The 25,994-nt window shown below is 45.9% G+C and overlaps 1 protein-coding gene across 1 annotated transcript in view; it reads left to right on the top strand.

Annotated features, from left to right (window-relative positions):
- Positions 1-22,895: 22,895 nt before the first annotated feature.
- Positions 22,896-25,994, top strand: part of LOC115197998 (voltage-gated potassium channel subunit beta-2-like) — a 52,795-nt gene continuing 49,696 nt past the window's right edge. Inside the window, exon 1 of the mRNA XM_029759650.1 lies at positions 22,896-23,188. Within this exon, the coding sequence (XP_029615510.1) occupies positions 22,896-23,188 (293 nt within the window). The remainder of the gene's footprint in view (positions 23,189-25,994) is intronic.

The raw sequence follows: 25,994 nt of genomic DNA, 5'->3' as shown, positions 1-25,994 counted from the left end.
CCCCCAGTCTGCAGGGTTATCAGATCACCTAGTAGTGCTGTCTGCAGGGTTATCAGATCCTCCAGTCTGCAGGGTTATCAGATCCCCCAGTAGTGCTATCTGCAGGGTTATCAGATCCCCCAGTAGTGCTATCTGCAGGGTTATCAGATCCCCCAGTGGTGCTGTCTGCAGGGTTATCAGATCCTCCAGTCTGCAGGGTTATCAGAACCCCCAGTAGTGCTATCTGCAGGGTTATCAGATCACCCAATAGTGCTATCTGCAGGGTTATCAGATCCCCCAGTAGTGCTATCTGCAGGGTTATCAGATCACCCAGTAGTGCTATCTGCAGGGTTATCAGATCACCCAATAGTGCTATCTGCAGGGTTATCAGATCCCCCAGTAGTGCTGTCTGCAGGGTTATCAGATCCCCCAGTAGTGCTGTCTGCAGGGTTATCAGATCCCCCAGTAGTGCTATCTGCAGGGTTATCAGATCCCCCCAGCAGTGCTATCTGCAGGGTTATCAGATCCCCCAGTAGTGCTATCTGCAGGGTTATCAGATCACCCAGTAGTGCTATCTGCAGGGTTATCAGATCACCCAGTAGTGCTGTCTGCAGGGTTTGCTCCAGGTAAATGTTACACTTCTTCATCCATTCCTGGACATGTGACCAAAAACAAGCTACATATGGACAGTACCAAAACAAATGATCTAATGATTCTGTATCCCTGCAGAAAAATCAAAAAAATAATTTTGCATAATAATTTACATTGAAAAATTCAAAGATTTGAATATGGCGTTGTTTTGCGTATTAGTTCATAAACCATGTGCCATGGAATCGGTAAGTCGAAAATCTCTCCCCAACTATTTTGCAATCTACAGTTGAAGTCAGAAGTTTACATACACCTTAGCCAAATACATTTGAACTCAGTTTTTCACAATTCCTGACATTTAATCCTAGTAAAAATTCCCTTTCCTAGGTCAGTTAGGATCACCACTTTATTTTAAGAATTTGAAATGTCAGAATAATCATATCATCACAGAGAGGGACTGAGGATTCTACCCTGACCTTGGTGAACATGGTGGCTAGTCACCTTCAACATGCTAAATCATATCATCACAGAGAGGGACTGAGGATGCTACCTTGGGGAACATGGTGGCTAGTCACCTTCAACATGCTACATCATACTGTATCATCACATTTTATTTATTGATTTTAGTTTAGCTTTCAATACAATGCAAATCCACACACTGCTGAAACAACTACTGGACCTGAACGTAAACGGAGGCCTGGCAGGTTGGATGAAGGACTTCAACTGACCCGAACACAGGGAGCCTCTCTGATGAACTGACCCTGAACACAGGGAGCCTCTCTGATGAACTGACCCTGAACACAGGGGGCCCCTCTGATGAACTGACCCTGAACACAGGGGCCCTCTCTGATGAACTGACCCTGAACACAGGGGGGGCCCTCTGATGAACTGACCCTGAACACAGGGGGGCCCTCTCTGATGAACTGACCCTGAACACAGGGGGGCCCTCTCTGATGAACTGACCCTGAACACAGGGGGGGCTCTCTGATGAACTGAACACAGGGGGGCCTCTCTGATGAACTGACCCTGAACAGAGGGGGGCCCCTCTGATGAACTGACCCTGAACACAGGGGGGCACTCTCTGATGAACTGACCCTGAACACAGGGGGGGCTCTCTGATGAACTGAACACAGGGGGGCCGCTCTGATGAACTGACCCTGAACACAGGGGGCCTCTCTGATGAACTGACCCTGAACACAGGGGGGCCTCTCTGATGAACTGAACCTATATATTATGTCCTGAAGTGACCGAGCACCACCCTGAGGACTGTGAGATTTAGTTTTTGTCCTGCTTGATAACTGTGTCTGAACGTGGGGAAAGAACAGTGTGTTCTGAAAGCCAGCCCACACTGAGTTCAGGGACCTCGGCAACCAGTAACCCCATTGACCTAGCCACTTGGGAGCACTGTTGCCACAGTAAATGTTTGGGGAGGAGGGCCCCGAGCTACACAACCTTATGGCAGAATTGGCTCATCCAAATATAACCGCCAGTCCTCTCAGGAAGCCTGAGAACCGGCCCTGTTTATTCCGATTAGCCCCCTTTAAAGCCTCTGGAGCTAAGTAACTCACCACCCATCGGCAAAATCTTTACTGGGAGGATCTCCGCTACAGGAGGAAAATACCTTCCCCTAAACCCGGAGGCTCTCCACTGCAGGAGGTAAATACCTTCCCCTAAACCTGGAGGATCTCCACTGCAGGAGATAAATACCTTCCTCTAAACCTGGAGGATCTCCACTGCAGAACAAACACACACTGAACACACACACACACACACACACACACACACACACACACACACACACACACACACACACACACACACACACACACACACACACACACACACACACACACACACACACACACACACACACACACACACACACACACAGAGAACACACACTGAACACACACACACACACACACACACACTGAACACACACACACACACACACACACTGAACACACACATTCAACACAAACATTACACTGTCAACATTGTATTAGTGACAACCTTTTGATTACTCAGCTCTTAATCAGGTTATTGATTGGCGGATTGATTAAGGACGATTAAGTCATCACTGTTGACCTTTGACCTTGGGGTTTTTGGATTACAGGATGTGTTACCGTGGTGATCAGGGGGCGTATTATGGGATATCACTTTAATCCCCCGGAATTAATGCATTTACAGTAAGCACACACACCCCCTCACACACTCACATTCTCTCTCTCTCTCTCTCTCTCTCTCTCTCTCTCTCTCTCTCTCTCTCTCTCTCTCTCTCTCTCTCTCTCTCTCTCTCTCTCTCTCTCTCTCTCTCTCTCTCTCTCTCTCTCTCTCTCTCTCTCTCTCTCTCTCTCTCTCTCTCTCTCTCTCTCTCTCTCTCTCTCTCTCTCTCCTCCCTCTCTCCTCTCTCTCCTCTCTCCTCTCTCCTCTGTCCTCTCTCTCTCCCTCCCTCCCCTAGCCTCCCAGATGTTCAGTTGACCTTCATCTGAAAATATTTCAGAATGGACAGATGAGAAGAGGAAATGGTCTCTGGATTACCTCCGGAACAGAGGGGGGGGGGGAGAGAGAGAGATGATGATGGTAAGAGTGTTGGCTTCTCATCAACAGTCTCACCAGCCAATCAGTTCTCTACTTTCTCATCAACAGTCTCACCAGCCAATCAATAACATTAATTGAGACTGTTTGTATTTATTATGGATCTAATTGTACTGCTTGCATGAGTTACTTGTGGAATAAAGTGTGGAATAAAGATGTGGAATAAAGTGCCATGTAGTCATGGTCTGTTCTGGACTTGGGGATTGTGAAGAGACCTCTGGTGGCGTGACTTGTGGAGTATGAATGGGTGTCTGAGCTGTGTGCCAGTAGTTTAGACAGACCTCTGGTGGCATGTCTTGTGGGGTATGTATGGGTGTCTGAGCTGTGTGCCCGTAGTTTAAACAGACCTCTGGTGGCGTGTCTTGTGGGGTATGGATGGGTGTCTGAGCTGTGTACCAGTAGTTCAACAGACAGCTCGGTGCATATGGCTACTATATTGTGATCACTACATCCAATGGATTTGGATACTGCTTAAAAGCAAATTTCTGCAGCATTAGTAACGATGTGATCAATATATGTTGATGATTTCATTCCTGTGCTGTTTGTAACTACCCTGGTAGGTTGACTGATAACCTGAACCAGGTTGCAAGCACTGGTTACAGTTTGAAGCTTTCTCTTGAGTGGGCAGCCTGATGAAAGCCAGTCAATATTTAAATCACCCAGAAATCTCTCACACATGTTATCCAGATACTGACTGTTATAGCACTTGGTGGTCTATAGCAGCTACCCAGCAGAATGGGCTTTAGGTTTTCATTTTTTATTTATTTAACTAGGCAAGTCATTTAAGAACAAATTCTTATTTACATTGACGACCTACCCCGGCCAAACCCTCCCCTAACCCGGACAACACTGGGCCAATTGTGCGCCGTCGTATGGGACTCCCAATCACAGCCGGTTGTGATTCAGCCCGGGATCAAACCAAGGTCTGTAGTGATTCCTCTTGCACTGCGATGCAGTGCCTTAGACTGCTCCGCCACTCAAGGAAGGTGAGGCAGATGAACCTGTAGCCATATTACTTCAACAGTATTTAACATGAGATCCTCTCTAAGCTTTACAGGAATGTGGTTCTGAATATAAATAGCAACACCTCCCCCTTTGGATTTTCTGTCTTTTCTGAATATCTTATAACCATATATTTCTACCACTGTACCATCAAAGGTATTGTTTCAGTGAGTTTCAGAGATTGTCAGAATATGACAGTCATGTCTTACTAGCAAATTATTGATTTCATGAACCTTGTTTCTTAAGCTACATAGAAAGAAAAAGTATGTGAACCCTTTGGAATTACCTGGATTTCTGTATAAATTGGTCATAAAATTTGATCTGATCTTTTCATCTAAGTCACAACAATAGACAAACATAGTGTGCTTAATCTAATAACACACATATTATTGTATTTTTCTTGTCTATATTTAATAAAGAATTTAAACATTCACAGTGTAGGTTGGAAAAAGCATATGAACCCCCTAGGCTAATGACTTCTCCAAAAGCGAGTCAGGAGTCAGCTAACCTGGAGTCCAATCAATGAGACGAGTTTGGAGATGTTGGTTAGAGCTGCCCTGCCCTATAAAAAAACTCACAAAATGTGAGTTTGCTACTCACAAGAAGCATTGCCTGATGTAAGGGAAAACCCCCCTGATTTGGACAAAATAACATGGGAACATATTGGCATAGCACGAAACATACACACGATTGTAAATACCACCGAAAGCGGCCCATCTCCGGGCCAATCATATGGCAATTTTCCGATGGCAATTGCCAATTGTAACACCCCAAATTTCCTTTAGATGGCGAGCGCGCTCCACCGTGGATTTTCATACAGCAAATGATACCCAAGTCTACACCCAAGGGTCAGATTTTGATAAAATGAATTTTTTTTTGAAAACTTATCACCTCTTAAAAAAGTGGTTTCTGGACCGTTTTTCGAATTTTTTTCGATTGTTATGTCAATTACACATGTATAAGAGCTGTATGAACATGCTTATGACGTTTTTTATTGACGTCGTTTTTTGGGTTGCTTTTGCTTGTGCACAAGGCATATGTTTTGTGCATTTTGAATATGATTTCATAGGAAAAAAGTGACTTTTTTTTTCTTTTTTTTGCAAAATGACATGTCCAATGCTTTTTTTGTCAATTGTGAAAGTATTGCATGTGCCAAATCACAGCAAATATCCAATAGATAGCTAGAGCTCTCCGCAGTGAATTTTCATATTGAAAACGTAACACAATTCAAGTCCCAAGAGTCAAATTTTGAAAAAATGACATATTTTTGGAAAACTTTTCAACCCCTTAAAAAGTGGTTTCTGGACCGTTTTTCGATTTTTTTTTCGATTTTTATGTCAATTACACATGTATAAGAGCTGTATGGACATACTTTTGACATATTTTATTGACATAATTTTTTGGGTTGTTTTTGCTTGTGCATAAGGCATATGTTTTGTGCATTTGGAATATGATTTCATAGGAAGTCAAAAGTGACATATTTGCTTGTGCATAAGGCATATGTTTGTGCATTTGGAATATGATTTCATAGGAAGTCAAAAGTGACATATTTTTTTCTTTTTTTGTCAAATGCCATTAGAAATGTGCAAATGAAATGTCCAATTCTTTTTTTGTCAATTATACATGTATGAAAGTATTAAATGTGCCAAATCAGGATGTTTGTCCGTTTGCCATGTACGATCATAGGAAGTCGGTTTCCAAACCCAAAAGTCAGTGAACCATGATCCAAATGGCATTTATACTGCCCATATGATATATAGCCCTATGTTAAGCCATTAATCAACGCAGACGGTCTACTTGTCATGTATGATGAGGGAGAAGTGGGACTCTGTTGCTTTTAACATTTTTAACGAATTTGACATGCTCAGAATGCATAATTGACTGGCCCGATGATCTCGGGATGGCCGTGCAGTGACTGTGGTTCCTCTCCATCGCTCGTTGTGTTGATTTCATCATGTCAACTTTGGTGATATTTTTTGCTGTTGAATCATATTGCAAATGTGCGTTACATTTGCAATATTGCGCGTTACGTTTGCAATATGATTCAATGGGCATTTAGCATCATGAATTTAGGCTTGCTCAAAAAAACTGCAGAAATGCATAATTGACTGGCCCGATGAACTCGGGATGGCCGGGCAGTGACTGTGGTTCCTCTCCATTGCTCGTTACCCAGCAGTCAGCGTCCATCAGTCAATTAGATGTCATTTTGACACCAAACTGATACCATCTGACACCAAATCCACTTTTTCCAACTCGTATAGAAGCCAACTATCACATATGTCAGAGAAGGCCCATAATTTACAGTGCTTTCAATTTTAACCATAAAAAACATAAAACACATAGTTACGTTATAGCTGCGGGTCCAGCTCTGACATTATGTGTAGGCCTATGTGAGGCGACCCCGAATCCCAAGTTTCAGCTTGATAGGTCATTTGGTGCCCGAGCAATGGCCTTAATTGGTGCTGAAAATCCACTTTTTCAGGGCGTTACTACGGGGTCCGTGAATGAGCTATCGGACAGAGACATTGGGGTCCGTCTCTATGGGCCGAGCCGGTTTCAATGCACCTAGTCTTGCGACTCTGGGACATTTCTACATGTCGCCATGTCCGTGATATTCAAAATGAATTGAACATATTGCAAATGCACAAGGCGGTTTCTCGGACTGAGAACCTTCTAGAGCCCCATAAATCACTGTGCACTATCGACTTGAGCTCTAGAACAGGTTTCTAAAATTTTGGAGCTCTAGGTCTGACGGTTCTTGAATCGTTTGAACGAAAGTAACTATTGAAGGCGGTATAAGCCTCTTAGCCCCACACTATGTCCCTATGGCCAAATTGTGTGTGTGTGTTTTTGTTTTTTTTTGCAAAAAGAATAGACACACGTTGTCTTTGGGGTAGGCATATACAGAATCCTGAATATGAAGTCTCTACCTTAAGAATTGACTGAATGACACAGGGTTGAGTTGCGTGATTTTCACTATGTGCAGGTTATATGACAATAGATCTAGGGTGTTTCTAACCACTTCCGGTTGTCACAGGAAGTTCATACTCAACACACGTTGTCTTTGGGGTAGGCATAAACAGAATCCTGAATAAGAAGTCTCTACGTTAAGAATTGACTGAATGACAGATGGTTGAGTTGCGTGATTTTCACTATGTGCAGGTTATATGACAATAGCTCTAGGCTGTTTTTAACAACTTCCGGTTGTCACAGGAAGCTCTTGCTCCACACACGTTGTCTTTGGGGTAGACATAAACAGAATCCTGAATATGAAGCCTCTACCTTAAGAATTGACTGAATGACACATGGTTGAGTTGCGTGATTTTCACTATGTGCAGGTTATATGACAATAGCTCTAGGGTTATTTTAACAACTTCCAGTTGCTCCAGGAACCTTAGAATCGACACAGGTAGACCTCACAGTAGCTTGATGGATTGTTATAGAAGACAGGTTCATAAGGCATTCATAACCCACATAGACTTCAGGTTGAATTTAGCAGAATAGTCAATGTATTCCTATGGGGAGAGAAGTCATTGCACACTTTTTGATCTAAACACCTTCTTTTCACTGTGAAGGGTTAATGCCACAGGGCCAAGGTTAGGCTTGCACAGATCGGGAGGACCTCAGGAACGCTCCTGAGGTTGAATTGTGCTTCTAACCCTAACGGTTCTCTCACTGTCACCCAAAAGCACTTGACATATTGGTGCAGGCATCATTTTGGGCCTAGTTTTCTCACGGTCGCTGCACTCAGACCGAACGAGCTACGGTCAAGCGGGGCATCTCGTTGAACTCGTCTCAGCCTAGAGATAATGGTAATGCCATTGCAGGCTCTTTGTGTCTTTAAGCACCGCACTGTGTCACTCCGTCCTTGCTGTGTGTGTGTGTGAGAGAGCTTTTCTTTGACACCTGATAGGATAAATGACTGATTTACAGTTCATGAGGGTTGCCTAGTCACACATATAAAGTTGTGGAAAGATCTGACCTTTTTAACCCTTCAAAACAGCCCCTATGACACCATTTTAAGGCACTTCTGGTTGACACAGGAATCTGAACGTTAGGCTCTTATAGAATATTGAGTTTTAAGTCTTTCTGTTAAGAACTGACTTATTTACAGAGGGTTGAACAAGTGTGTGTTGTTTCAGAAAATCACAGAAAATCACAGAAATCTCGCAGAGCTCCGAAACCCGCCTTAACGGACTCATCTGAACACGCTGCAACTGGATATGTAACTTTTTTGAAAAAAAAACCCTCCTATTGTTGAATATCACCAATGTGTCATTGTACAATTTCTCTGAAATGAACATTGGTAAATGCATGGTTCCTTTTCTCCTGACACCGTAGGCTCATGTAGTTTGATGTGAAGCGGTCAAATCAGCACTCTATTTTCCTGTTTGACTTTTAAACCCAGAAAAATAGCCTTAACTCGAAAAGCGTTGAGGCCTTGACTCCATCCTGTTCGGGGCCAACTGCCCATTATGCCAAACCCACGCAGACCGAGTTTCGTCTTCAAATTATTTTCCGTTTAGGAGAAAAAGCCGTGTCGTGATTGGTGATATATGTTACATTTGAAATATGATTCCATTCGCCCTCTCGTGGAATAATCCGGGACTGCAAAGAAATGACCAAAATTTGAAAATTTTATTAAACGGAAACGGAAGGTCCGAGACACTCTGTTCGATGACTTCCTGGAAGATCCGGCCCCTGTGAGCGGCCCGACGCCATCCGCGGATTTATCGGACGTAGTCGGACGTCTAGTAAAGGAGCGTACATTTGCAATATGGACTTTCTCACTAACCATACGGCTTGCGCACATGAGGTCCCTTCATGTATGTAAACCCTGCCTCGAACAAAATAGATCGCAGAAGACCTAAGATTAAGAATTGTTGACTTGCTTAAAGCTGGAAAGTGTTACAAAAGTATCTCTAAAAGCCTTGATGTTCATCCGTCCACGATAAGACAAATTGTCTATACATGGAGAAAACTTCAGCACTGTTGCTAATCTTACTAGGAGTGGCCGTCCTGCAAAGATGACTGCAAGAGCACAGCGCAGAATGCTCAATGAGGTTAAGAAGAATCCTAGAGTGTCAGCTAAAGACTTACAGAAATCTCTGGAACATGCTAACATCTCTGTTGTCAAGTCTATGATACGTAAAACACTAAACAAGAATGGTGTTCATGGGAGGACACCACGGAAGAAGCCACTGCTGTCCAAAAAAAAAACATTGCTGCACATCTGAAGTTTGCAAAAGTGCACCTGGATGTTCCACAGCGCTACTGGCAAAATATTCTGTGGACAGATGAAACTACAATTGAGTTGTTTGGAAGGAACACACAACACTATGTATGGAGAAAAAAAGGCACAGCACACCAACATCAAAACCTCATCCCAACTGTAAAGTATGATGGAGAGAGCATCATGGTTTGGGGCTGCCTCAGGGCCTGAACAGCATGCTATCATCAACGGAGAAATGAAGGAGAATATTGCTGAACTGAAACTGTTTTGTAAAGAGGAATGGTCCACATTTCTCCTGACTGTTGTGCAGGTCTGATCCACAACTACAGAAAATGTTTGGTTGTGGTTATTGCTGCCAAAGGAGTTATTCACATACTTTTCCCACCCTGCACTGTGAATGTTTACACGGTGTGTTCAATAAAGACATGAAAATGTATAATTGTTTGTGTGTTACTAGTTTAAGCAGGCCGTGTTTCTCTATTGTTGTGACCTAGATGAAGATCAGATCAAATTTTAGGACCAATTAATGCAGAAATCCAGGTATTTCCAAAGTGTTCACATACATTTTCTTGTCACCGTATGTTAACGTAGGCTATTTTTAGCACTTTTCTGGGATGCTTGGTTGTTTTCTTTGCTTTACTGGGAAGCTTAGCAGAGGTAGACATGCTCATGTTATTTATGTTAGTACTGGGTGAGCTGCACACAGTGGGCTCCCTGCTAGGGAATACTACCTCAGTGCTGACAGTATAAATCTGGTTCATAGTCACATGATTACTACATACAATAGCTGTAGGATCAGCAGAGACATTCAGGGCAGTTAGAGGGACATCAATTAGGTTACTTTGTGTCTTCCAGCGCCCCTGGGATAATGTACATTTGCTGAAGCATTTTGACAACTCAGCGTCACAATGGTAGGGATTAGGTTCTACAGCTGCACCATCGAGAGCATCCTGACTGGTTGCATCACTGCCTGGTATGGCAATTGCTCAGCCTCCAACCGCAAGGCACTACAGAGGGTAGTGCGTGCGGCCCAGTACATCACTGGGGCCAAGCTTCCTGCCATCCAGGACCTCTGTGCCAGGCGGTGTCAGAGGAAGGCCCTAAAAATTGTCAAAGACTCCAGCCACCCCAGTCATAGACTGTTCTCTCTGCTACCGCATGGCAAGCGGTACCGGAGCACCAAGTCTAGGTCAAGAGGCTTCTAAACAGCTTCTACCCCCAAGCCATAAGACTGCTAATCTAATGGCTACCAAGACTATTTGCATTGCCACCCCCCCCCCCTTACACTGCTGCTACTCTCTGTTTATCTATGCATAGTCACTTGAATAACTCTACATGTACATATTACCTCAATTACCTCGACTAACCGGTGCCTCCGCACATTGACTCTGTACCGGTACCCCCTGTATATAGTCTCCACATTGACTCTGTACCGGTACCCCCTGTATATAGCCTCCACATTGACTCTGTACTGGTCCCCCTGTATATAGTCTCCACATTGGCTCTGTACCGGTACCCCCTGTATATAGCCCCCATATTGACTCTGTACCGGTACCCCCTGTATATAGCCTCGACATTGACTCTGTACCGGTACCCCCTGTATATAGCCTCGACATTGACTCTGTACCGGTACCCCCTGTATATAGCCTCGACATTGACTCTGTACCGGTACCCCCCTGTATATAGCCTCCACATTGACTCTGTACCGGTACCCCCTGTATATAGCCCCCATATTGACTCTGTACCGGTACCCCCTGTATATAGCCTCGACATTGACTCTGTACCGGTACCCCCTGTATATAGCCTCGACATTGACTCTGTACCGGTACCCCCTGTATATAGCCTCCACATTGACTCTGTACCGGTACCCCCTGTATATAGCCCCCATATTGACTCTGTACCGGTACCCCCTGTATATAGCCTCGACATTGACTCTGTACCGGTACCCCCTGTATATAGCCTCGACATTGACTCTGAACCGGTACCCCCTGTATATAGCCTCGACATTGACTCTGAACCGGTACCCCCTGTATATAGCCTCGACATTGACTCTGTACCGGTACCCCCTGTATATAGCCTCCACATTGACTCTGTACCGGTACCCCCTGTATATAGCCTCCACATTGACTCTGTACCGGTACCCCCTGTATATAGCCCCCATATTGACTCTGTACCGGTACCCCTGTATATAGCCTCGACATTGACTCTGTACCGGTACCCCTGTATATAGTCTCGACATTGACTCTGTACCGTAACACCCTGTATATAGCCTCCACATTGACTCTGTACCGGTACCCCCTGTAAATAGCTCCACATTGACTCTGTACCGGTACCCCCCTGTATATAGCCTCCACATTGACTCTGTACCGGTACCCCCTGTACATAGCCTCCACATTGACTCTGTACCGGTACCCCCTGTATATAGCCCCCATATTGACTCTGTACCGGTACCCCCTGTATATAGCCTCCCCATTGACTCTGTACCGGTATCCCCTGTATATAGCCTCCACATTGACTCTGTACCGGTACCCCCCTGTATATAGCCTCCACATTGACTCTGTTACCGGTACCCCCTGTATATAGCCTCCACATTGACTCTGTACCGCCCCCCCTGTATATAGCCTCCACATTGACTCTGTACCGGTATCCCCCTGTATATAGCCTCCACATTGACTCTTGTACCGGTACCCCCCTTGTATATAGCCTCCACATTGACTCTGTAACGGTACCCCCTGTATATAGCCTCCACATTGACTCTGTACCGGTACCCCCTGTATATAGCCTCCACATTGACTCTGTACCGGTACCCCCTGTATATAGCCCCCATATTGACTCTGTACCGGTACCCCCTGTATATAGCCTCCACATTGACTCTGTACCGGTACCCCCTGTATATAGCCTCCACATTGACTCTGTACCGGTACCCCCTGTATATAGCCCCCATATTGACTCTGTACTGGTACCCCCTGTATATAGCCTCCACATTGACTCTGTACCGTAATACCCTGTATATAGCCTCCACATTGACTCTGTACCGGTACCCCCTGTATATAGCCCCATATTGACTCTGTACCCGGTACCCCCTGTATATAGCCCTCCACATTGGACTCTGTACCGGTACCCCCTGTATATACGCCTCCACATTGACTCTGTACCGGTACCCCCCCCCTGTATATAGCCTCCACATTGACCTCTGTACTGGTACCTCCCATGTATATAGCCCTCCCCATGCCTCTGTACCGGTACCCCCTGTATATAGCCCCATATTGGACTCTGTACCGGTACCCCCTGTACATATCCTCCACATTGACTCTTGTTACCCGGTACCCCCTGTATATAGCCTCCCACATTGACTCTGTACCGGTACCCACCCTGTATATAGCCCCCATATTGACTCTGTACTGGTACCCCCTGTAAATAGCCTCCACATTGACTCTGTACCGTAATACCCTGTATATAGCCTCCACATTGACTCTGTACCGGTACCCCCTGTATATAGCCCCCATATTGACTCTGTACCGGTACCCCCTGTATATAGCCTCCACATTGACTCTGTACCCCCTGTATATAGCCTCCACATTGACTCTGTACCGGTACCCCCTGTATATAGCCTCCACATTGACTCTGTACCGGTACCCCCTGTATATAGCCTCCACATTGACTCTGTACCGTAATACCCTGTATATAGCCTCCACATTGACTCTGTTCCGGTACCCCCTGTATATAGCCTCCACATTGACTCTGTTCCGGTACCCCCTGTATATAGCCTCCACATTAACTCTGTACCGGTACCCCCTGTATATAGCCTCCACATTAACTCTGTTCCGGTACCCCCTGTATATAGCCTCGACATTGACTCTGTATCGTAACACCCTGTATATAGCCTCCACATTGACTCTGTACCGGTATCCCCTGTATATAGCCTCCACATTGACTCTGTACCGTAACACCCTGTATATAGCCTCCACATTGACTCTGTACCGGTACCCCCTGTATATAGCCTCCACATTGACTCTGTACCGGTACCCCCTGTATATAGCCTCCACATTGACTCTGTACCGGTATCCCCTGTATATAGCCTCCACATTGACTCTGTACCGGTACCCCTTGTATATAGTCTCCACATTGACTCTGTACCGGTACCCCCTGTATATAGCCTCCACATTAACTCTGTTCCGGTACCCCCTGTATATAGCCTCCACATTAACTCTGTTCCGGTACCCCCTGTATATAGCCTCCACATTAACTCTGTTCCGGTACCCCCTGTATATAGCCTCCACATTGACTCAGTACCGTAACACCCTGTATATAGCCTCCACATTGACTCTGTACCGTAACACCCTGTGTATAGCCTCCACATTGACTCTGTACCGGTACCCCCTGTATATAGCCTCCACATTGACTCTGTACCGGTACCCCCTGTATATAGCCTCCACATTGACTCTGTACCGGTACCCCCTGTATATAGCCTCCACATTGACTCTGTACCGGTACCCCCTGTATATAGCCTCCACATTGACTCAGTACCGTAACACCCTGTATATAGCCTCCACATTGACTCTGTACCGGTACCCCCTGTATATAGCCTCCACATTGACTCTGTACCGGTACCCCCTGTATATAGCCTCCACATTGACTCTGTACCGGTACCCCCTGTATATAGTCTCCACATTGACTCTGTACCGGTACCCCTGTATATAGCCTCCACATTGACTCTGTACCGGTACCCCCTGTATATAGCCTCCACATTGACTCTGTACCGGTACCCTCTGTATATAGCCTCCACATTGACTCTGTACCGGTACCCCCTGTATATAGCCTCCACATTGACTCTGTACCGGTACCCCCTGTATATAGTCTCGTTATTGTTATTTTACTGCTGCTCTTTCATTACTTATTACTTTTATTTATTTTGTGGGGGGTATTTTTCTTAAAACTGCATTGTTGGTTAAGGGCTTGTAAGTAAACATTTCACTGTAAGGTCAACACCTGTTTTATTCAGCATTTCACGGTAAGGTCTACTACACCTGTTGTATTCAGCATTTTACTGTGAGGTCTACTACACCTGTTGTATTCAGCATTTCACTGTAAGGTCTACTACACCTGTTGTATTCAGCATTTCACTGTAAGGTCTACTACACCTGTTGTATTCAGCATGTCACTGTGAGGTCTACTACACCTGTTGTATTCAGCATGTCACTGTGAGGTCTACTACACCTGTTGTATTCAGCATGTCACTGTGAGGTCTACTACACCTGTTGTATTCAGCATTTCACTGTAAGGTCTACTACACCTGTTGTATTCAGCATTTCACTGTAAGGTCTACTACACCTGTTGTATTCAGCGTTTCACTGTGAGGTCTACTACACCTGTTGTATTCAGCATGTCACTGTGAGGTCTACTACACCTGTTGTATTCAGCGTTTCACTGTGAGGTCTACTACACCTGTTGTATTCAGCATTTCACTATGAGTTCTACACCTGTTGTATTCAGCATTTCACTGTGAGGTCTACTACACCTGTTGTATTCAGCATTTCACTGTAAGGTCTACTACACCTGTTGTAGTCAGCATTTCACTGTGAGGTCTACACCTGTTGTATTCAGCATTTCACTGTGAGGTCTACTACACCTGTTGTATTCAGCATTTCACTGTGAGGTCTACTACACCTGTTGTATTCAGCATTTCACTGTGAGGTCTACTACACCTGTTGTATTCAGCGTTTCACTGTAAGGTCAACACCTGTTGTTTTCAGCGCATGTGACTAATACAATTTGATTTGATTAACTGAGCTGGGTTTGGGTCTTTGATAAGTCATTGTGTCAACACAGCCTTATAATGCTGTGAACGGAACCAGGAACCCAAATGATTTGGGTGGATCCCATCCTCCTTATAAAATGTGTTTTGTTTCCAGAAGGTATCAAAATTGTCAATAAATATTAGACCGACAGAGCTGCAATAGTCTCGTAGCCAGTTATGGCGGACTAAAAGTCTTTCCCTGTGGTTCAGTTGGTATAGAGCATGGTGTGTGCAACACCAGGGTTGTGGGTTCAATTCCCACGGGGGGCCAGTAAAAAAAAATAAAAAAAATGTATGGTATGAAATGCATTCATTACTGCAAGTCGCTCTGGATAAGAGCGTCTACTAAATGACTAAAATGTAAAAGTCTGCTGAAACATTCAATGCCACGATTTAGGGAGGGCAGAGATCCAGATATTATGGGGTGTTTGTTGGTGTCAAGTAGAGACCCAATCCCTCGTTCACCTGGATAGCACCAGGGACTGAGACATTTCTCACCATTGGGACTGCCCAATACAAACGGCCAGAGAAGGGAATTGAGAAATCCACCCACTCCCGCCCCTCACACAATTCAACGAGCCTTTCACAAGTCCACGAAGCACGAGAGTGTATGCCCGCTGCTCCCGGCGATAGGTCCAGACTCCCACAGCAGGAAGTGCCCCTTCAGATCCAGAGAGAGGGAAAGGGTCTGAACTGGACGATGAAACCGTAGTAGGAATCAGCACTGTCGGTGAAGACACAGGCAATCCCAGCAATGAAGGCACCGGGAGATCAGGTACAAGTGCAGAGAAGCTATTCCTTATGTCAATCTGCTCCAAACCTCTCAGTCACTCCCGTCCACTTAGCAACCGTTGCCTTCAGTTTCCACGACTTGTGTCATGGGACCAGCGCTGATTGGAACTAGTTCCAGGAAGCCATTCAGATAGGGACAGATGGGGAACCAGTTCCAGGTAACACAGGCCATTAAGATAGGGACAGATGGGGAACTAGTTCCAGGTAACACAGGCCATTCAGATAGGGACAGATGGGGAACTAGTTCCAGGTAACACAGGCCATTCAGATAGGGACAGATGGGGAACTAGTTCCAGGTAACACAGGCCATTCAGATAGGGACAGCCGTAGGAGTTGAGAACGAGAAAGTTCGAATCTGCGTTTTCCCCATAAGTTCGCACAGAATTTGTTTGTTTGCTAAGCATAGCCACCTCATTCCCGTACTCCTCCGCTAGCAAACTATTGCTGGATTGGAACTCCAAAGTGTCAATATATAAACACAGCTTCTACAGCACTGGAAACAATCTTTAGCTGTCAATATATCAACACAGCTTCTAGGAAACCTCCCTTAGCTGTCAATATATAAACACAGCTTCTACAGCACTGGAAACCTTTGTTAGCTGTCAATATATTAACACAGCTTCTAGGAAACCTCCCTTAGCTGTCAATATATTAACACAGCTTCTAGGAAACCTCCCTTAGCTGTCAATATATTAACACAGCTTCTAGGAAACTTCCCTTAGCTGTCAATAGGTTAACACAGCTTCTAGGAAACCACCCTTAGCTGTCAATATATTAACACAGTTTCTAGGAAACCTCCCTTAGCTGTCAATAGATAAACACAGCTTCTACAGCACTGGAAACCTTCGTTAGCTGTTCCAGGCGAGGCGGGTTCCATTGCTGGCTAGTTGGTAGCAGGTATTGACACACAGAGTTTTTGAGTTCCGTAGTTTTGGTCGTCGAGTCGGTGTCTCCCGACAGCAGCTGGCATGGAAAAACAAGAAGCACAATGACGGGCTGTACTGATCACAATTTAAAAACTCACTCACTGGAAATAAGCACTTTCCTTTAGATACGGCTATTGAGAACATTGTACGAGTTCCCTTTGGTAGTCTGGCTCGCTGTGTTTGGAGCTGCACAGCCACAGAACTGTGCATAGCTGTTAATGAGATAAGAACAGAGGACCAACAGGGTAGTAACCGGCCTCTGTATATAGAGGACCAACAGGGTAGTAACAGGCCTCTGTATATAGAGCAGAGGACCAACAGGGTAGTAACAGGCCTCTGTATATAGAGCAGAGGACCAACAGGGTAGTAACAGGCCTCTGTATATAGAGCAGAGGACCAACAGGGTAGTATCAGGCCTCTGTATATAGAGGAGCAACAGGGTAGTAACAGGCCTCTGTATATAGAGCAGAGGACCAACAGGGCAGTAACAGGCCTCTGTATATAGAGCAGAGGACCAACAGGGCAGTAACAGGCCTCTGTATATAGAGCAGAGGACCAACAGGGTAGTAACAGGCCTCTGTATATAGAGGACCAACAGGGTAGTAACAGGCCTCTGTATATAGAGCAGAGGACCAAGAGGGTAGTAACAGGCCTCTGTATATAGAGGACCAACAGGGTAGTAACAGGCCTCTGTATATAGAGCAGAGGACCAACAGGGTAGTAACAGGCCTCTGTATATAGAGGACCAACAGGGTAGTAACAGGCCTCTGTACATAGAGCAGAGGACCAACAGGGTAGTAACAGGCCTCTGTATATAGAGCAGAGGACCAACAGGGTAGTAACAGGCCTCTGTATATAGAGCAGAGGACCAACAGGGTAGTAACAGGCCTCTGTATATAGAGCAGAGGACCAACAGGGTAGTAACAGGCATCTGTATATAGAGCAGAACACCAACAGGGTAGTAACAGGCCTCTGTATATAGAGCAGAGGACCAACAGGGTAGTAACAGGCCTCTGTATATAGAGCAGAGGACCAACAGGGTAGTAACAGGCCTCTGTATATAGAGCAGAGGACCAACAGGGTAGTAACAGGCCTCTGTATATAGAGCAGAGGACCAACAGGGTAGTAACAGGCCTCTGTAAATAGAGGGACAAACAGGGCAGTAACAGGCCTCTGTATATAGAGCAGAGGACCAACAGGGTAGTAACAGGCCTCTGTATATAGAGGACCAACAAGGTAGTAACAGGCCTCTGTATATAGAGCAGAGGACCAACAGGGTAGTAACAGGCCTCTGTATATAGAGCAGAGGACCAACAGGGTAGTAACAGGCCTCTGTATATGGAGCAGAGGACCAACAGGGTAGTAACAGGCCTCTGTATATAGAGCAGAGGACCAACAGGGCAGTAACAGGCCTCTGTATATAGAGCAGAGGACCAACAGGGTAGTAACAGGCCTCTGTATATAGAGGACCAACAGGGTAGTAACAGGACTCTGTATACAGAGGACCAACAGGGTAGTAACAGGCCTCTGTATATAGAGCAGAGGACCAACAGGGTAGTAACAGGCCTCTGTATATAGAGGACCAACAGGGTAGTAACAGGCATCTGTATATAGAGCAGAGGACCAACAGGGTAGTAACAGGCCTCTGTATATAGAGGACCAACAGGGTAGTAACAGGCCTCTGTATATAGAGGACCAACAGGGTAGTAACAGGCCTCTGTGTATAGAGCAGAGGACCAACAGGGTAGTAACAGGCCTCTGTATATAGAGCAGAGGACAAACAGGGTAGTAACAGGCCTCTGTATATAGAGCAGAGGACCAACAGGGTAGTAACAGGCCTCTGTATATAGAGGACCAACAGGGTAGTAACAGGCCTCTGTATATAGAGGACCAACAGTGTAGTAACAGGCCTCTGTATATAGAGGACCAACAGGGTAGTAACAGGCCTCTGTATATAGAGCAGAGGACCAACAGGGTAGTAACAGGCCTCTGTATATAGAGCAGAGGACCAACAGGGTAGTAACAGGCCTCTGTATATAGAGCAGAGGACCAACAGGGTAGTAACAGGCCTCTGTATATAAAGCAGAGGACCAACAGGGTAGTAACAGGCCTCTGTATATAGAGAACCAACAGGGTAGTAACAGGTCTCTGTATATAGAGCAGAGGACCAACAGGGTAGTAACAGGCCTCTGTATATAGAGCAGAGGACCAACAGGGTAGTAACAGGCCTCGGTATATAGAGCAGAGGACCAACAGGGCAGTAACAGGCCTCTGTATATAGAGCAGAGGACCAACAGGGTAGTAACAGGCCTCTGTATATAGAAGACCAACAGGGTAGTAACAGGCCTCTGTATATAGAGCAGAGGACCAACAGGGTAGTAACAGGCCTCTGGATATAGAGCAGAGGACCAACAGGGTAGTAACAGGCCTCTGTATATAGAGGACCAACAGGGTAGTAACAGGCCTCTGTATATAGAGCAGAGTACCAACAGGGTAGTAACAGGCTTCTGTATATAGAGGACCAACAGGGTAGTAACAGGCCTCTGTATATAGAGCAGAGGACCAACAGGGTAGTAGCAGGTCTCTGTATATAGAGGACCAACAGGGTAGTATCAGGCCTCAGTATATAGAGCAGAGGACCAACAGGGTAGTAACAGGCCTCTGTAAATAGAGCAGAGGACCAACAAGGTAGTAACAGGCCTCTGTATATAGAGCAGAGGACCAACAGGGTAGTAACAGGCCTCTGTAAATAGAGCAGAGGACCAACAGGGTAGTAACAGGCCTCTGTATATAGAGCAGAGGACCAACAGGGTAGTAACAGGCCTCTGTATATAGAGCAGAGGACCAACAGGGTAGTAACAGGCCTCTGTAAATAGAGCAGAGGACCAACAGGGTAGTAACAGGCCTCTGTATATAGAGCAGAGGACCAACAGGGTAGTAACAGGCCTCTGTAAATAGAGCAGAGGACCAACAGGGTAGTAACAGGCCTCTGTATATAGAGCAGAGGACCAACAGGGTAGTAACAGGCCTCTGTATATAGAGGACCAACAGGGTAGTAACAGGCCTCTGTATATAGAGCAGAGGACCAACAGGGAAGTAACAGGCCTCTGTATATAGAGGACCAACAGGGTAGTAACAGGCCTCTGTATATAGAGGACCAACAGGGTAGTAACAGGCCTCTGTATATAGAGCAGAGGACCAACAGGGTAGTAACAGGCCTCTGTATATAGAGCAGAGGACCAACAGGGTAGTAACAGGCCTCTGTATATAGAGCAGAGGACCAACAGGGTAGTAACAGGCCTCTGTATATAGAGGACCAACAGGGTAGTAACAGGCCTCTGTATATAGAGCAGAGGACCAACAGGGTAGTGACAGGCCTCTGTATATAGAGCAGAGGACCAACAGGGTAGTAACAGGCCTCTGTATATAGAGGACCAACAGGGTAGTAACAGGCCTCTGTATATAGAGAACCAACAGGGTAGTAACAGGCCTCTGTATATAGAGGACCAACAGGGTAGTAACAGGCCTCTGTATATAGAGCAGAGGACCAACAGGGTAGTAACAGGCCTCTGTATATAGAGGACCAACAGGGTAGTAACAGGCCTCTGTATATAGAGCAGAGGACCAACAGGGTAGTAACAGGCCTCTGTATATAGAGCAGAGGACCAACAGGGTAGTAACAGGCTTCTGTATATAGAGGACCAACAGGGTAGTAACAGGCTTCTGTATATAGAGGACCAACAGGGCATTAACAGGCTTCTGTATATTGTGGCTGTGTTATTGGGTTGTCACGGTACCAGTATTTTCCATGGCAAAAATGAAAAACACAATGCAAACTAATCTCTTTGGTCCTTTAAAACCCAGAGTATGTAACATAGTGTAATATACAGTTGAAGTCTGTAGTTTACATACAACTTAGCCAAATACATTTAAACTCAGTTTTTCACAATTCCTGACATTTTAATCCTAGTAAAATTCCCTGTCTTAGGTCAGTTAGGATCACCACTTTATTTTAAGAATGTGAAATGTCAGAAAAATAGTAGAGAGAATTATTTATTTCAGCTTTTATTTCTTTCATCACATTCCCAGTGGGTCAGAAGTTTACATACATGCAATTAGTATTTGGTAGCATTGCCTATAAATTGTTTAACTTGGGTCAAATGTTTCGGGTAGCCTTCCACAAGCTTCCCACAATAAGTTGGGGGAATTTTGGCCCATTCCTCCTGACAGAGCTGGTGTAACTGAGTCAGGTTTGTAGGCCTCCTTGCTCGTGAACGCTTTTTCAGTTCTGCCCACACATTGTTTCATCAGACCAGAGGACATTTAAAAAAAAAAAATCTTTGTCCCCATGTGCAGTTGCAAACCGTAGTTTGCCTTTTTTTGTGGCGGTTTTGGAGCAGTGGCTTCTTCCTTGCTGAGCAGCCTTTCAGGTTATGTTGATATAGGACTCATTTTACTGTGGATATAAATACTTTTGTACCTGTTTTCCTCCAGCATCTTCACAAGGTCCTTTGCTGTTGTTCTGGGATTGATTTTCACTTTTCGCACCAAAGTATGTTAATCTCTAGGAGACAGAACGCGTCTCCTTCCTGAGCGGTATGACGGCTGCGTGGTCCCATGGTGTTTATACTTGCGTACTATTGTTTGTACAGATGAATGTGGTACCTTCAGGCATTTGGAAATTGCTCCCAAGGATGAACCAGACTTGTGGAGGTCTACAATTTTTTTTCTGAGGTCTTTGCTGATTTCATTTGATTTTCCCATGACGTCAAGCAAAGAGGCACTGAGTTTGAAGGTAGGCCTTGAAATACATCCACAGGTATACCTCCAATTGACTCAAATGATGTAGCCTATCAGAATCTTCTAAAGCCATGACGTAGTTTGTTAACAAGACATTTGTGGAGTGGTCGAAAAACGAGTTTCAATGACTCCAACATAAGTGTATGTAAACTTTCGTCTTCAACTGTACTGTCGCTTGGAAAACAAACAGGATTCTGCGGGACAATATAAGGCTGCTTGTTTACAACATTAGGACTGTTTTCCTCAGGTAATGTTGTCTGCTTCATGTTTTGTTTCCTTGCATGATACCTCTGAGTATGGCAATACTGCTATCATGACAACCCCAGGATGTGTTTGTGTTACTATGTTAATCTGGGTGCAGATGTCAGGTATGGCCGTTTGCCCAGTTTCTCTCACTTTAATCTGGACACACACGGTAATGGGGGGCATTAAATGTTTTTTACCAAATCCTGTTGTCAATCAAGCAGAGGGAGAGCGAAAAAGAGAGGAGAGAGAGAGAAGAGAGGGAGGTAGAGATAAAAAAAAGGAGGGAGGGAGAGAGAGAAGGAGGGAGAGAGAGAGAGGAGACAGAGAAGAACAGAGGTGTTAGAGGAATAGATATTATAGAGGGATGGAGATAGAGGGATAATAAACGAATAGAGAGAGAGAGATCCGGACGGATGGAGAGACGGAGAGAGTGAATGAGAGACAAAGAAAGAAACAAAGAGAGTGTGTGAAAGAGAGACGGATAGAAAGACGGAAAGAGAGGCACAAAAAGAGAGGTGCAGAGGACAGATGGACGGCAGGAGAGAAAGAGGATAGAGTGGTGTTTCTGGACCCTCAACTCTCCGGCCAGACGCCATTTTGGGAGGAGGAAGGAAAGTACCTTTGAACCTGCTGCTGTTTGAACCTGTAGGAACAACCCCCCAAACCTGCCCTGACTTGTTGGATGGCAGAACTGTGACCTGTTGGTCAATCCTTAACCCATGGAGGGTAAGATACCGGGATGTTAAGAAACATTTACCACTCACCCAGAGAGTCTTCTGCTTCGTGGATCTAGGATCACCTGGAACAGGACAGGCTGAACACACTGAAGGCCTTAGGACTCTGCTGAGTGGAGGGGTCAAGGGTCAAGGGTCAAGGGTCAGAGGTAGGGGTTGCCAGGGGGTTTGGTGCCAGGGGTAACAGTCCGTGATTCACCATGTCCGCAGGGCGACCGTCGGGTGCAGGCTGCGGCTCATCAGCCGGTAAAGGGGGTAAGTTCAGTGTGGAGGCACTGTATGGGTTCAGTAAGAAACCCAAAACATCCGCCACCGCTAAGAGTGGGTCGTGTAAGAGAGGGGGAGGAGGAGGGAAGGAGGAGTCAGCTCTAGCAGGACAGATACTACAGGCAGCCAGGACACTGATGGAGCGACGGAGGCTGGAACTCTATCTCAGAGAGTGTGACCTCACGGTGACGGAGTGTACCGCAGAACAGACCGCTATGCCATACAGGTGGGTAGACAGTAGACACACACACACAGATGGTTCTGTAACCTGAATGAATGTATGCTTTAATGTGAAAAGTAAGGGTATGCAACCAGGTGTTGGATGTACAGCAGCCTTACCTTGGTCCAGGGAGATAGCAGCATTACCTTGGTCCAGGGAGATAACAACCTTACCTTGGTCCAGGGAGATAGCAGCATTACCTTGGTCCAGGGAGATAACAACCTTACCTTGGTCCAGGGAGATAGCAGCATTACCTTGGTCCAGGGAGATAGCAGCATTACCTTGGTCCAGGGAGATAGCAGCATTACCTTGGTCCAGGGAGATAGCAGCATTACCTTGGTCCAGGGAGATAACAACCTTACCTTGGTCCAGGGAGATAGCAGCCTTACCTTGGTCCAGGGAGATAGCAGCCTTCTCTTGGTCCGGGGAGTTAGCAGCCTTCCCTTGGTCTAAGGAGATAGCACCTTGCCTTGGTCCAGGGAGATAGCAGCCTTACCTTGGTCCAGGGAGATAGCAACCTGTCCTTGGTCCAGGGCGACAGCACCTTACCTTGGTCCAGGGCGACAGCACCTTACCTTGGTCCAGGGCGACAGCACCTTACCTTGGTCCAGGGCGACAGCACCTTACCTTGGTCCAGGGCGACAGTACCTTACCTTGGTCCAGGGTGACAGCACATTACCTTGGTCCAGGGCGACAGCACCTTACCTTGGTCCAGGGAGACAGCAACCTGTCCTTGGTCCAGGGCGACAGCACCTTACCTTGGTCCAGGGCGACAGCACCTTGCCTTGGTCCAGGGCGACAGCACCTTACCTTGGTCTAGGGCGACAACACCTTACCTTGCTCCAGGGCAACAACACCTTACCTTGGACTAGAGCGACAACACCTTACCTTGGTCCAGGGCAACAACACCTTAACTTGGTCCAGGGCAACAACACCTTTCCTTGGTCCAGGGCGACAGCACCTTACCTTGGTCCAGGGCGACAACACCTTACCTTGGTCCAGGGCGACAACACCTTACCTTGGACTAGAGCGACAACACCTTACCTTGGTCCAGGGCGACAACACCTTACCTTGGTCCAGGGCGGCAGCACCTTACCTTGGTCCAGGGCGACAGCACCTTACCTTGGTCCAGGGCCAGCGTTGTCTTGATTCCTTTGGGTCGGCCAGTCCAAGATGGTTATTACTTGTTCAGACTAAAATAAATAGCTAAGTATCCCAAAAAACAGGCATGCCTAAACTAAAGGTTCAAACCCTAAAACTAAAGCCATCATGGCCCCCAAACAAATCCAGTAAAACCAGAATACTACAGTACTTACTAATTCTATAGTAAAATGTAGTATACTTTAGAATATCATACTACACATTTTAGTATCCCTCGGTCATGTGTTGATCTTACTGTAGAATGTTGTAGTATACCACAGTAAACACTACAGTATTAGTGTTATTATTATATACAGGGTACCAGTACCAGTCGATGTGCAGGGGTACGAGGTAGTAACTTGGCTATATAAACAGGGTACCAGTACCAGTGGATGTGCAGGGGTATGAGGTAGTAACTTGGCTATATAAACAGGGTACCAGTACCAGTCGATGTGCAGGGGTATGAGGTAGCAACTTGGCTATATAAACAGGGTACCAGTGGATGTGCAGGGATATGAGGTAGTAACTTGGCTATATTAACAGGGTACCAGTACCAGTCGATGTGCAGGGGTACGAGGTAGTAACTTGGCTATATAAACAGGGTACCAGTACCAGTGGATGTGCAGGGGTATGAGGTAGTAACTTGGCTATATAAACAGGGTACCAGTACCAGTCGATGTGCAGGGGTATAAGGTAGTAACTTGGCTATATAAACAGGGTACCAGTGGATGTGCAGGGGTATGAGGTAGTAACTTGGCTATATAAACAGGGTACCAGTCGATGTGCAGGGGTACGAGGTAGTAACTTGGCTATATAAACAGGGTACCAGTCGATGTGCAGGGGTATGAGGTAGTAACTTGGCTATATAAACAGGGTACCAGTCGATGTGCAGGGGTACGAGGTAGTAACTTGGCTATATAAACAGGGTACCAGTACCAGTCGATGTGCAGGGGTATGAGGTACTAACTTGGCTATATAAACAGGGTACCAGTACCAGTGGATGTGCAGGGATATGAGGTAGTAACTTGGCTATATAAACAGGGTACCAGTACCAGTCGATGTGCAGGGGTACGAGGTAGTAACTTGGCTATATAAACAGGGTACCAGTCGATGTGCAGGGGTATGAGGTAGTAACTTGGCTATATAAACAGGGTACCAGTCGATGTGCAGGGGTACGAGGTAGTAACTTGGCTATATAAACAGGGTACCAGTACCAGTCGATGTGCAGGGGTATGAGGTACTAACTTGGCTATATAAACAGGGTACCAGTACCAGTGGATGTGCAGGGATATGAGGTAGTAACTTGGCTATATAAACAGGGTACCAGTACCAGTCGATGTGCAGGGGTACGAGGTAGTAACTTGGCTATATAAACAGGGTACCAGTACCAGTCGATGTGCAGGGGTACGAGGTAGTACCTTGGCTCTATAAACAGGGTACCAGTCGATGTGCAGGGGTATGAGGTAGTAATTTGGCTATATAAACAGGGTACCAGTACCAGTCGATGTGCAGGGGTATGAGGTAGTAACTTGGCTATATAAACAGGGTACCAGTCGATGTGCAGGGGTACGAGGTAGTAACTTGGCTATATAAACAAGGTACCAGTACCAGTGGATGTGCAGGGGTATGAGGTAGTAACTTGGCTATATAAACAGGGTACCAGTACCAGTCG

Source organism: Salmo trutta, chromosome 8, assembly GCF_901001165.1.
Source record: "Salmo trutta chromosome 8, fSalTru1.1, whole genome shotgun sequence".
NCBI classification, from domain to species: Eukaryota; Metazoa; Chordata; class Actinopteri; order Salmoniformes; family Salmonidae; genus Salmo; species Salmo trutta.
Note: the sequence above shows the minus strand (reverse complement) of the source record. Positions and strands in the feature narration are given on the sequence as shown.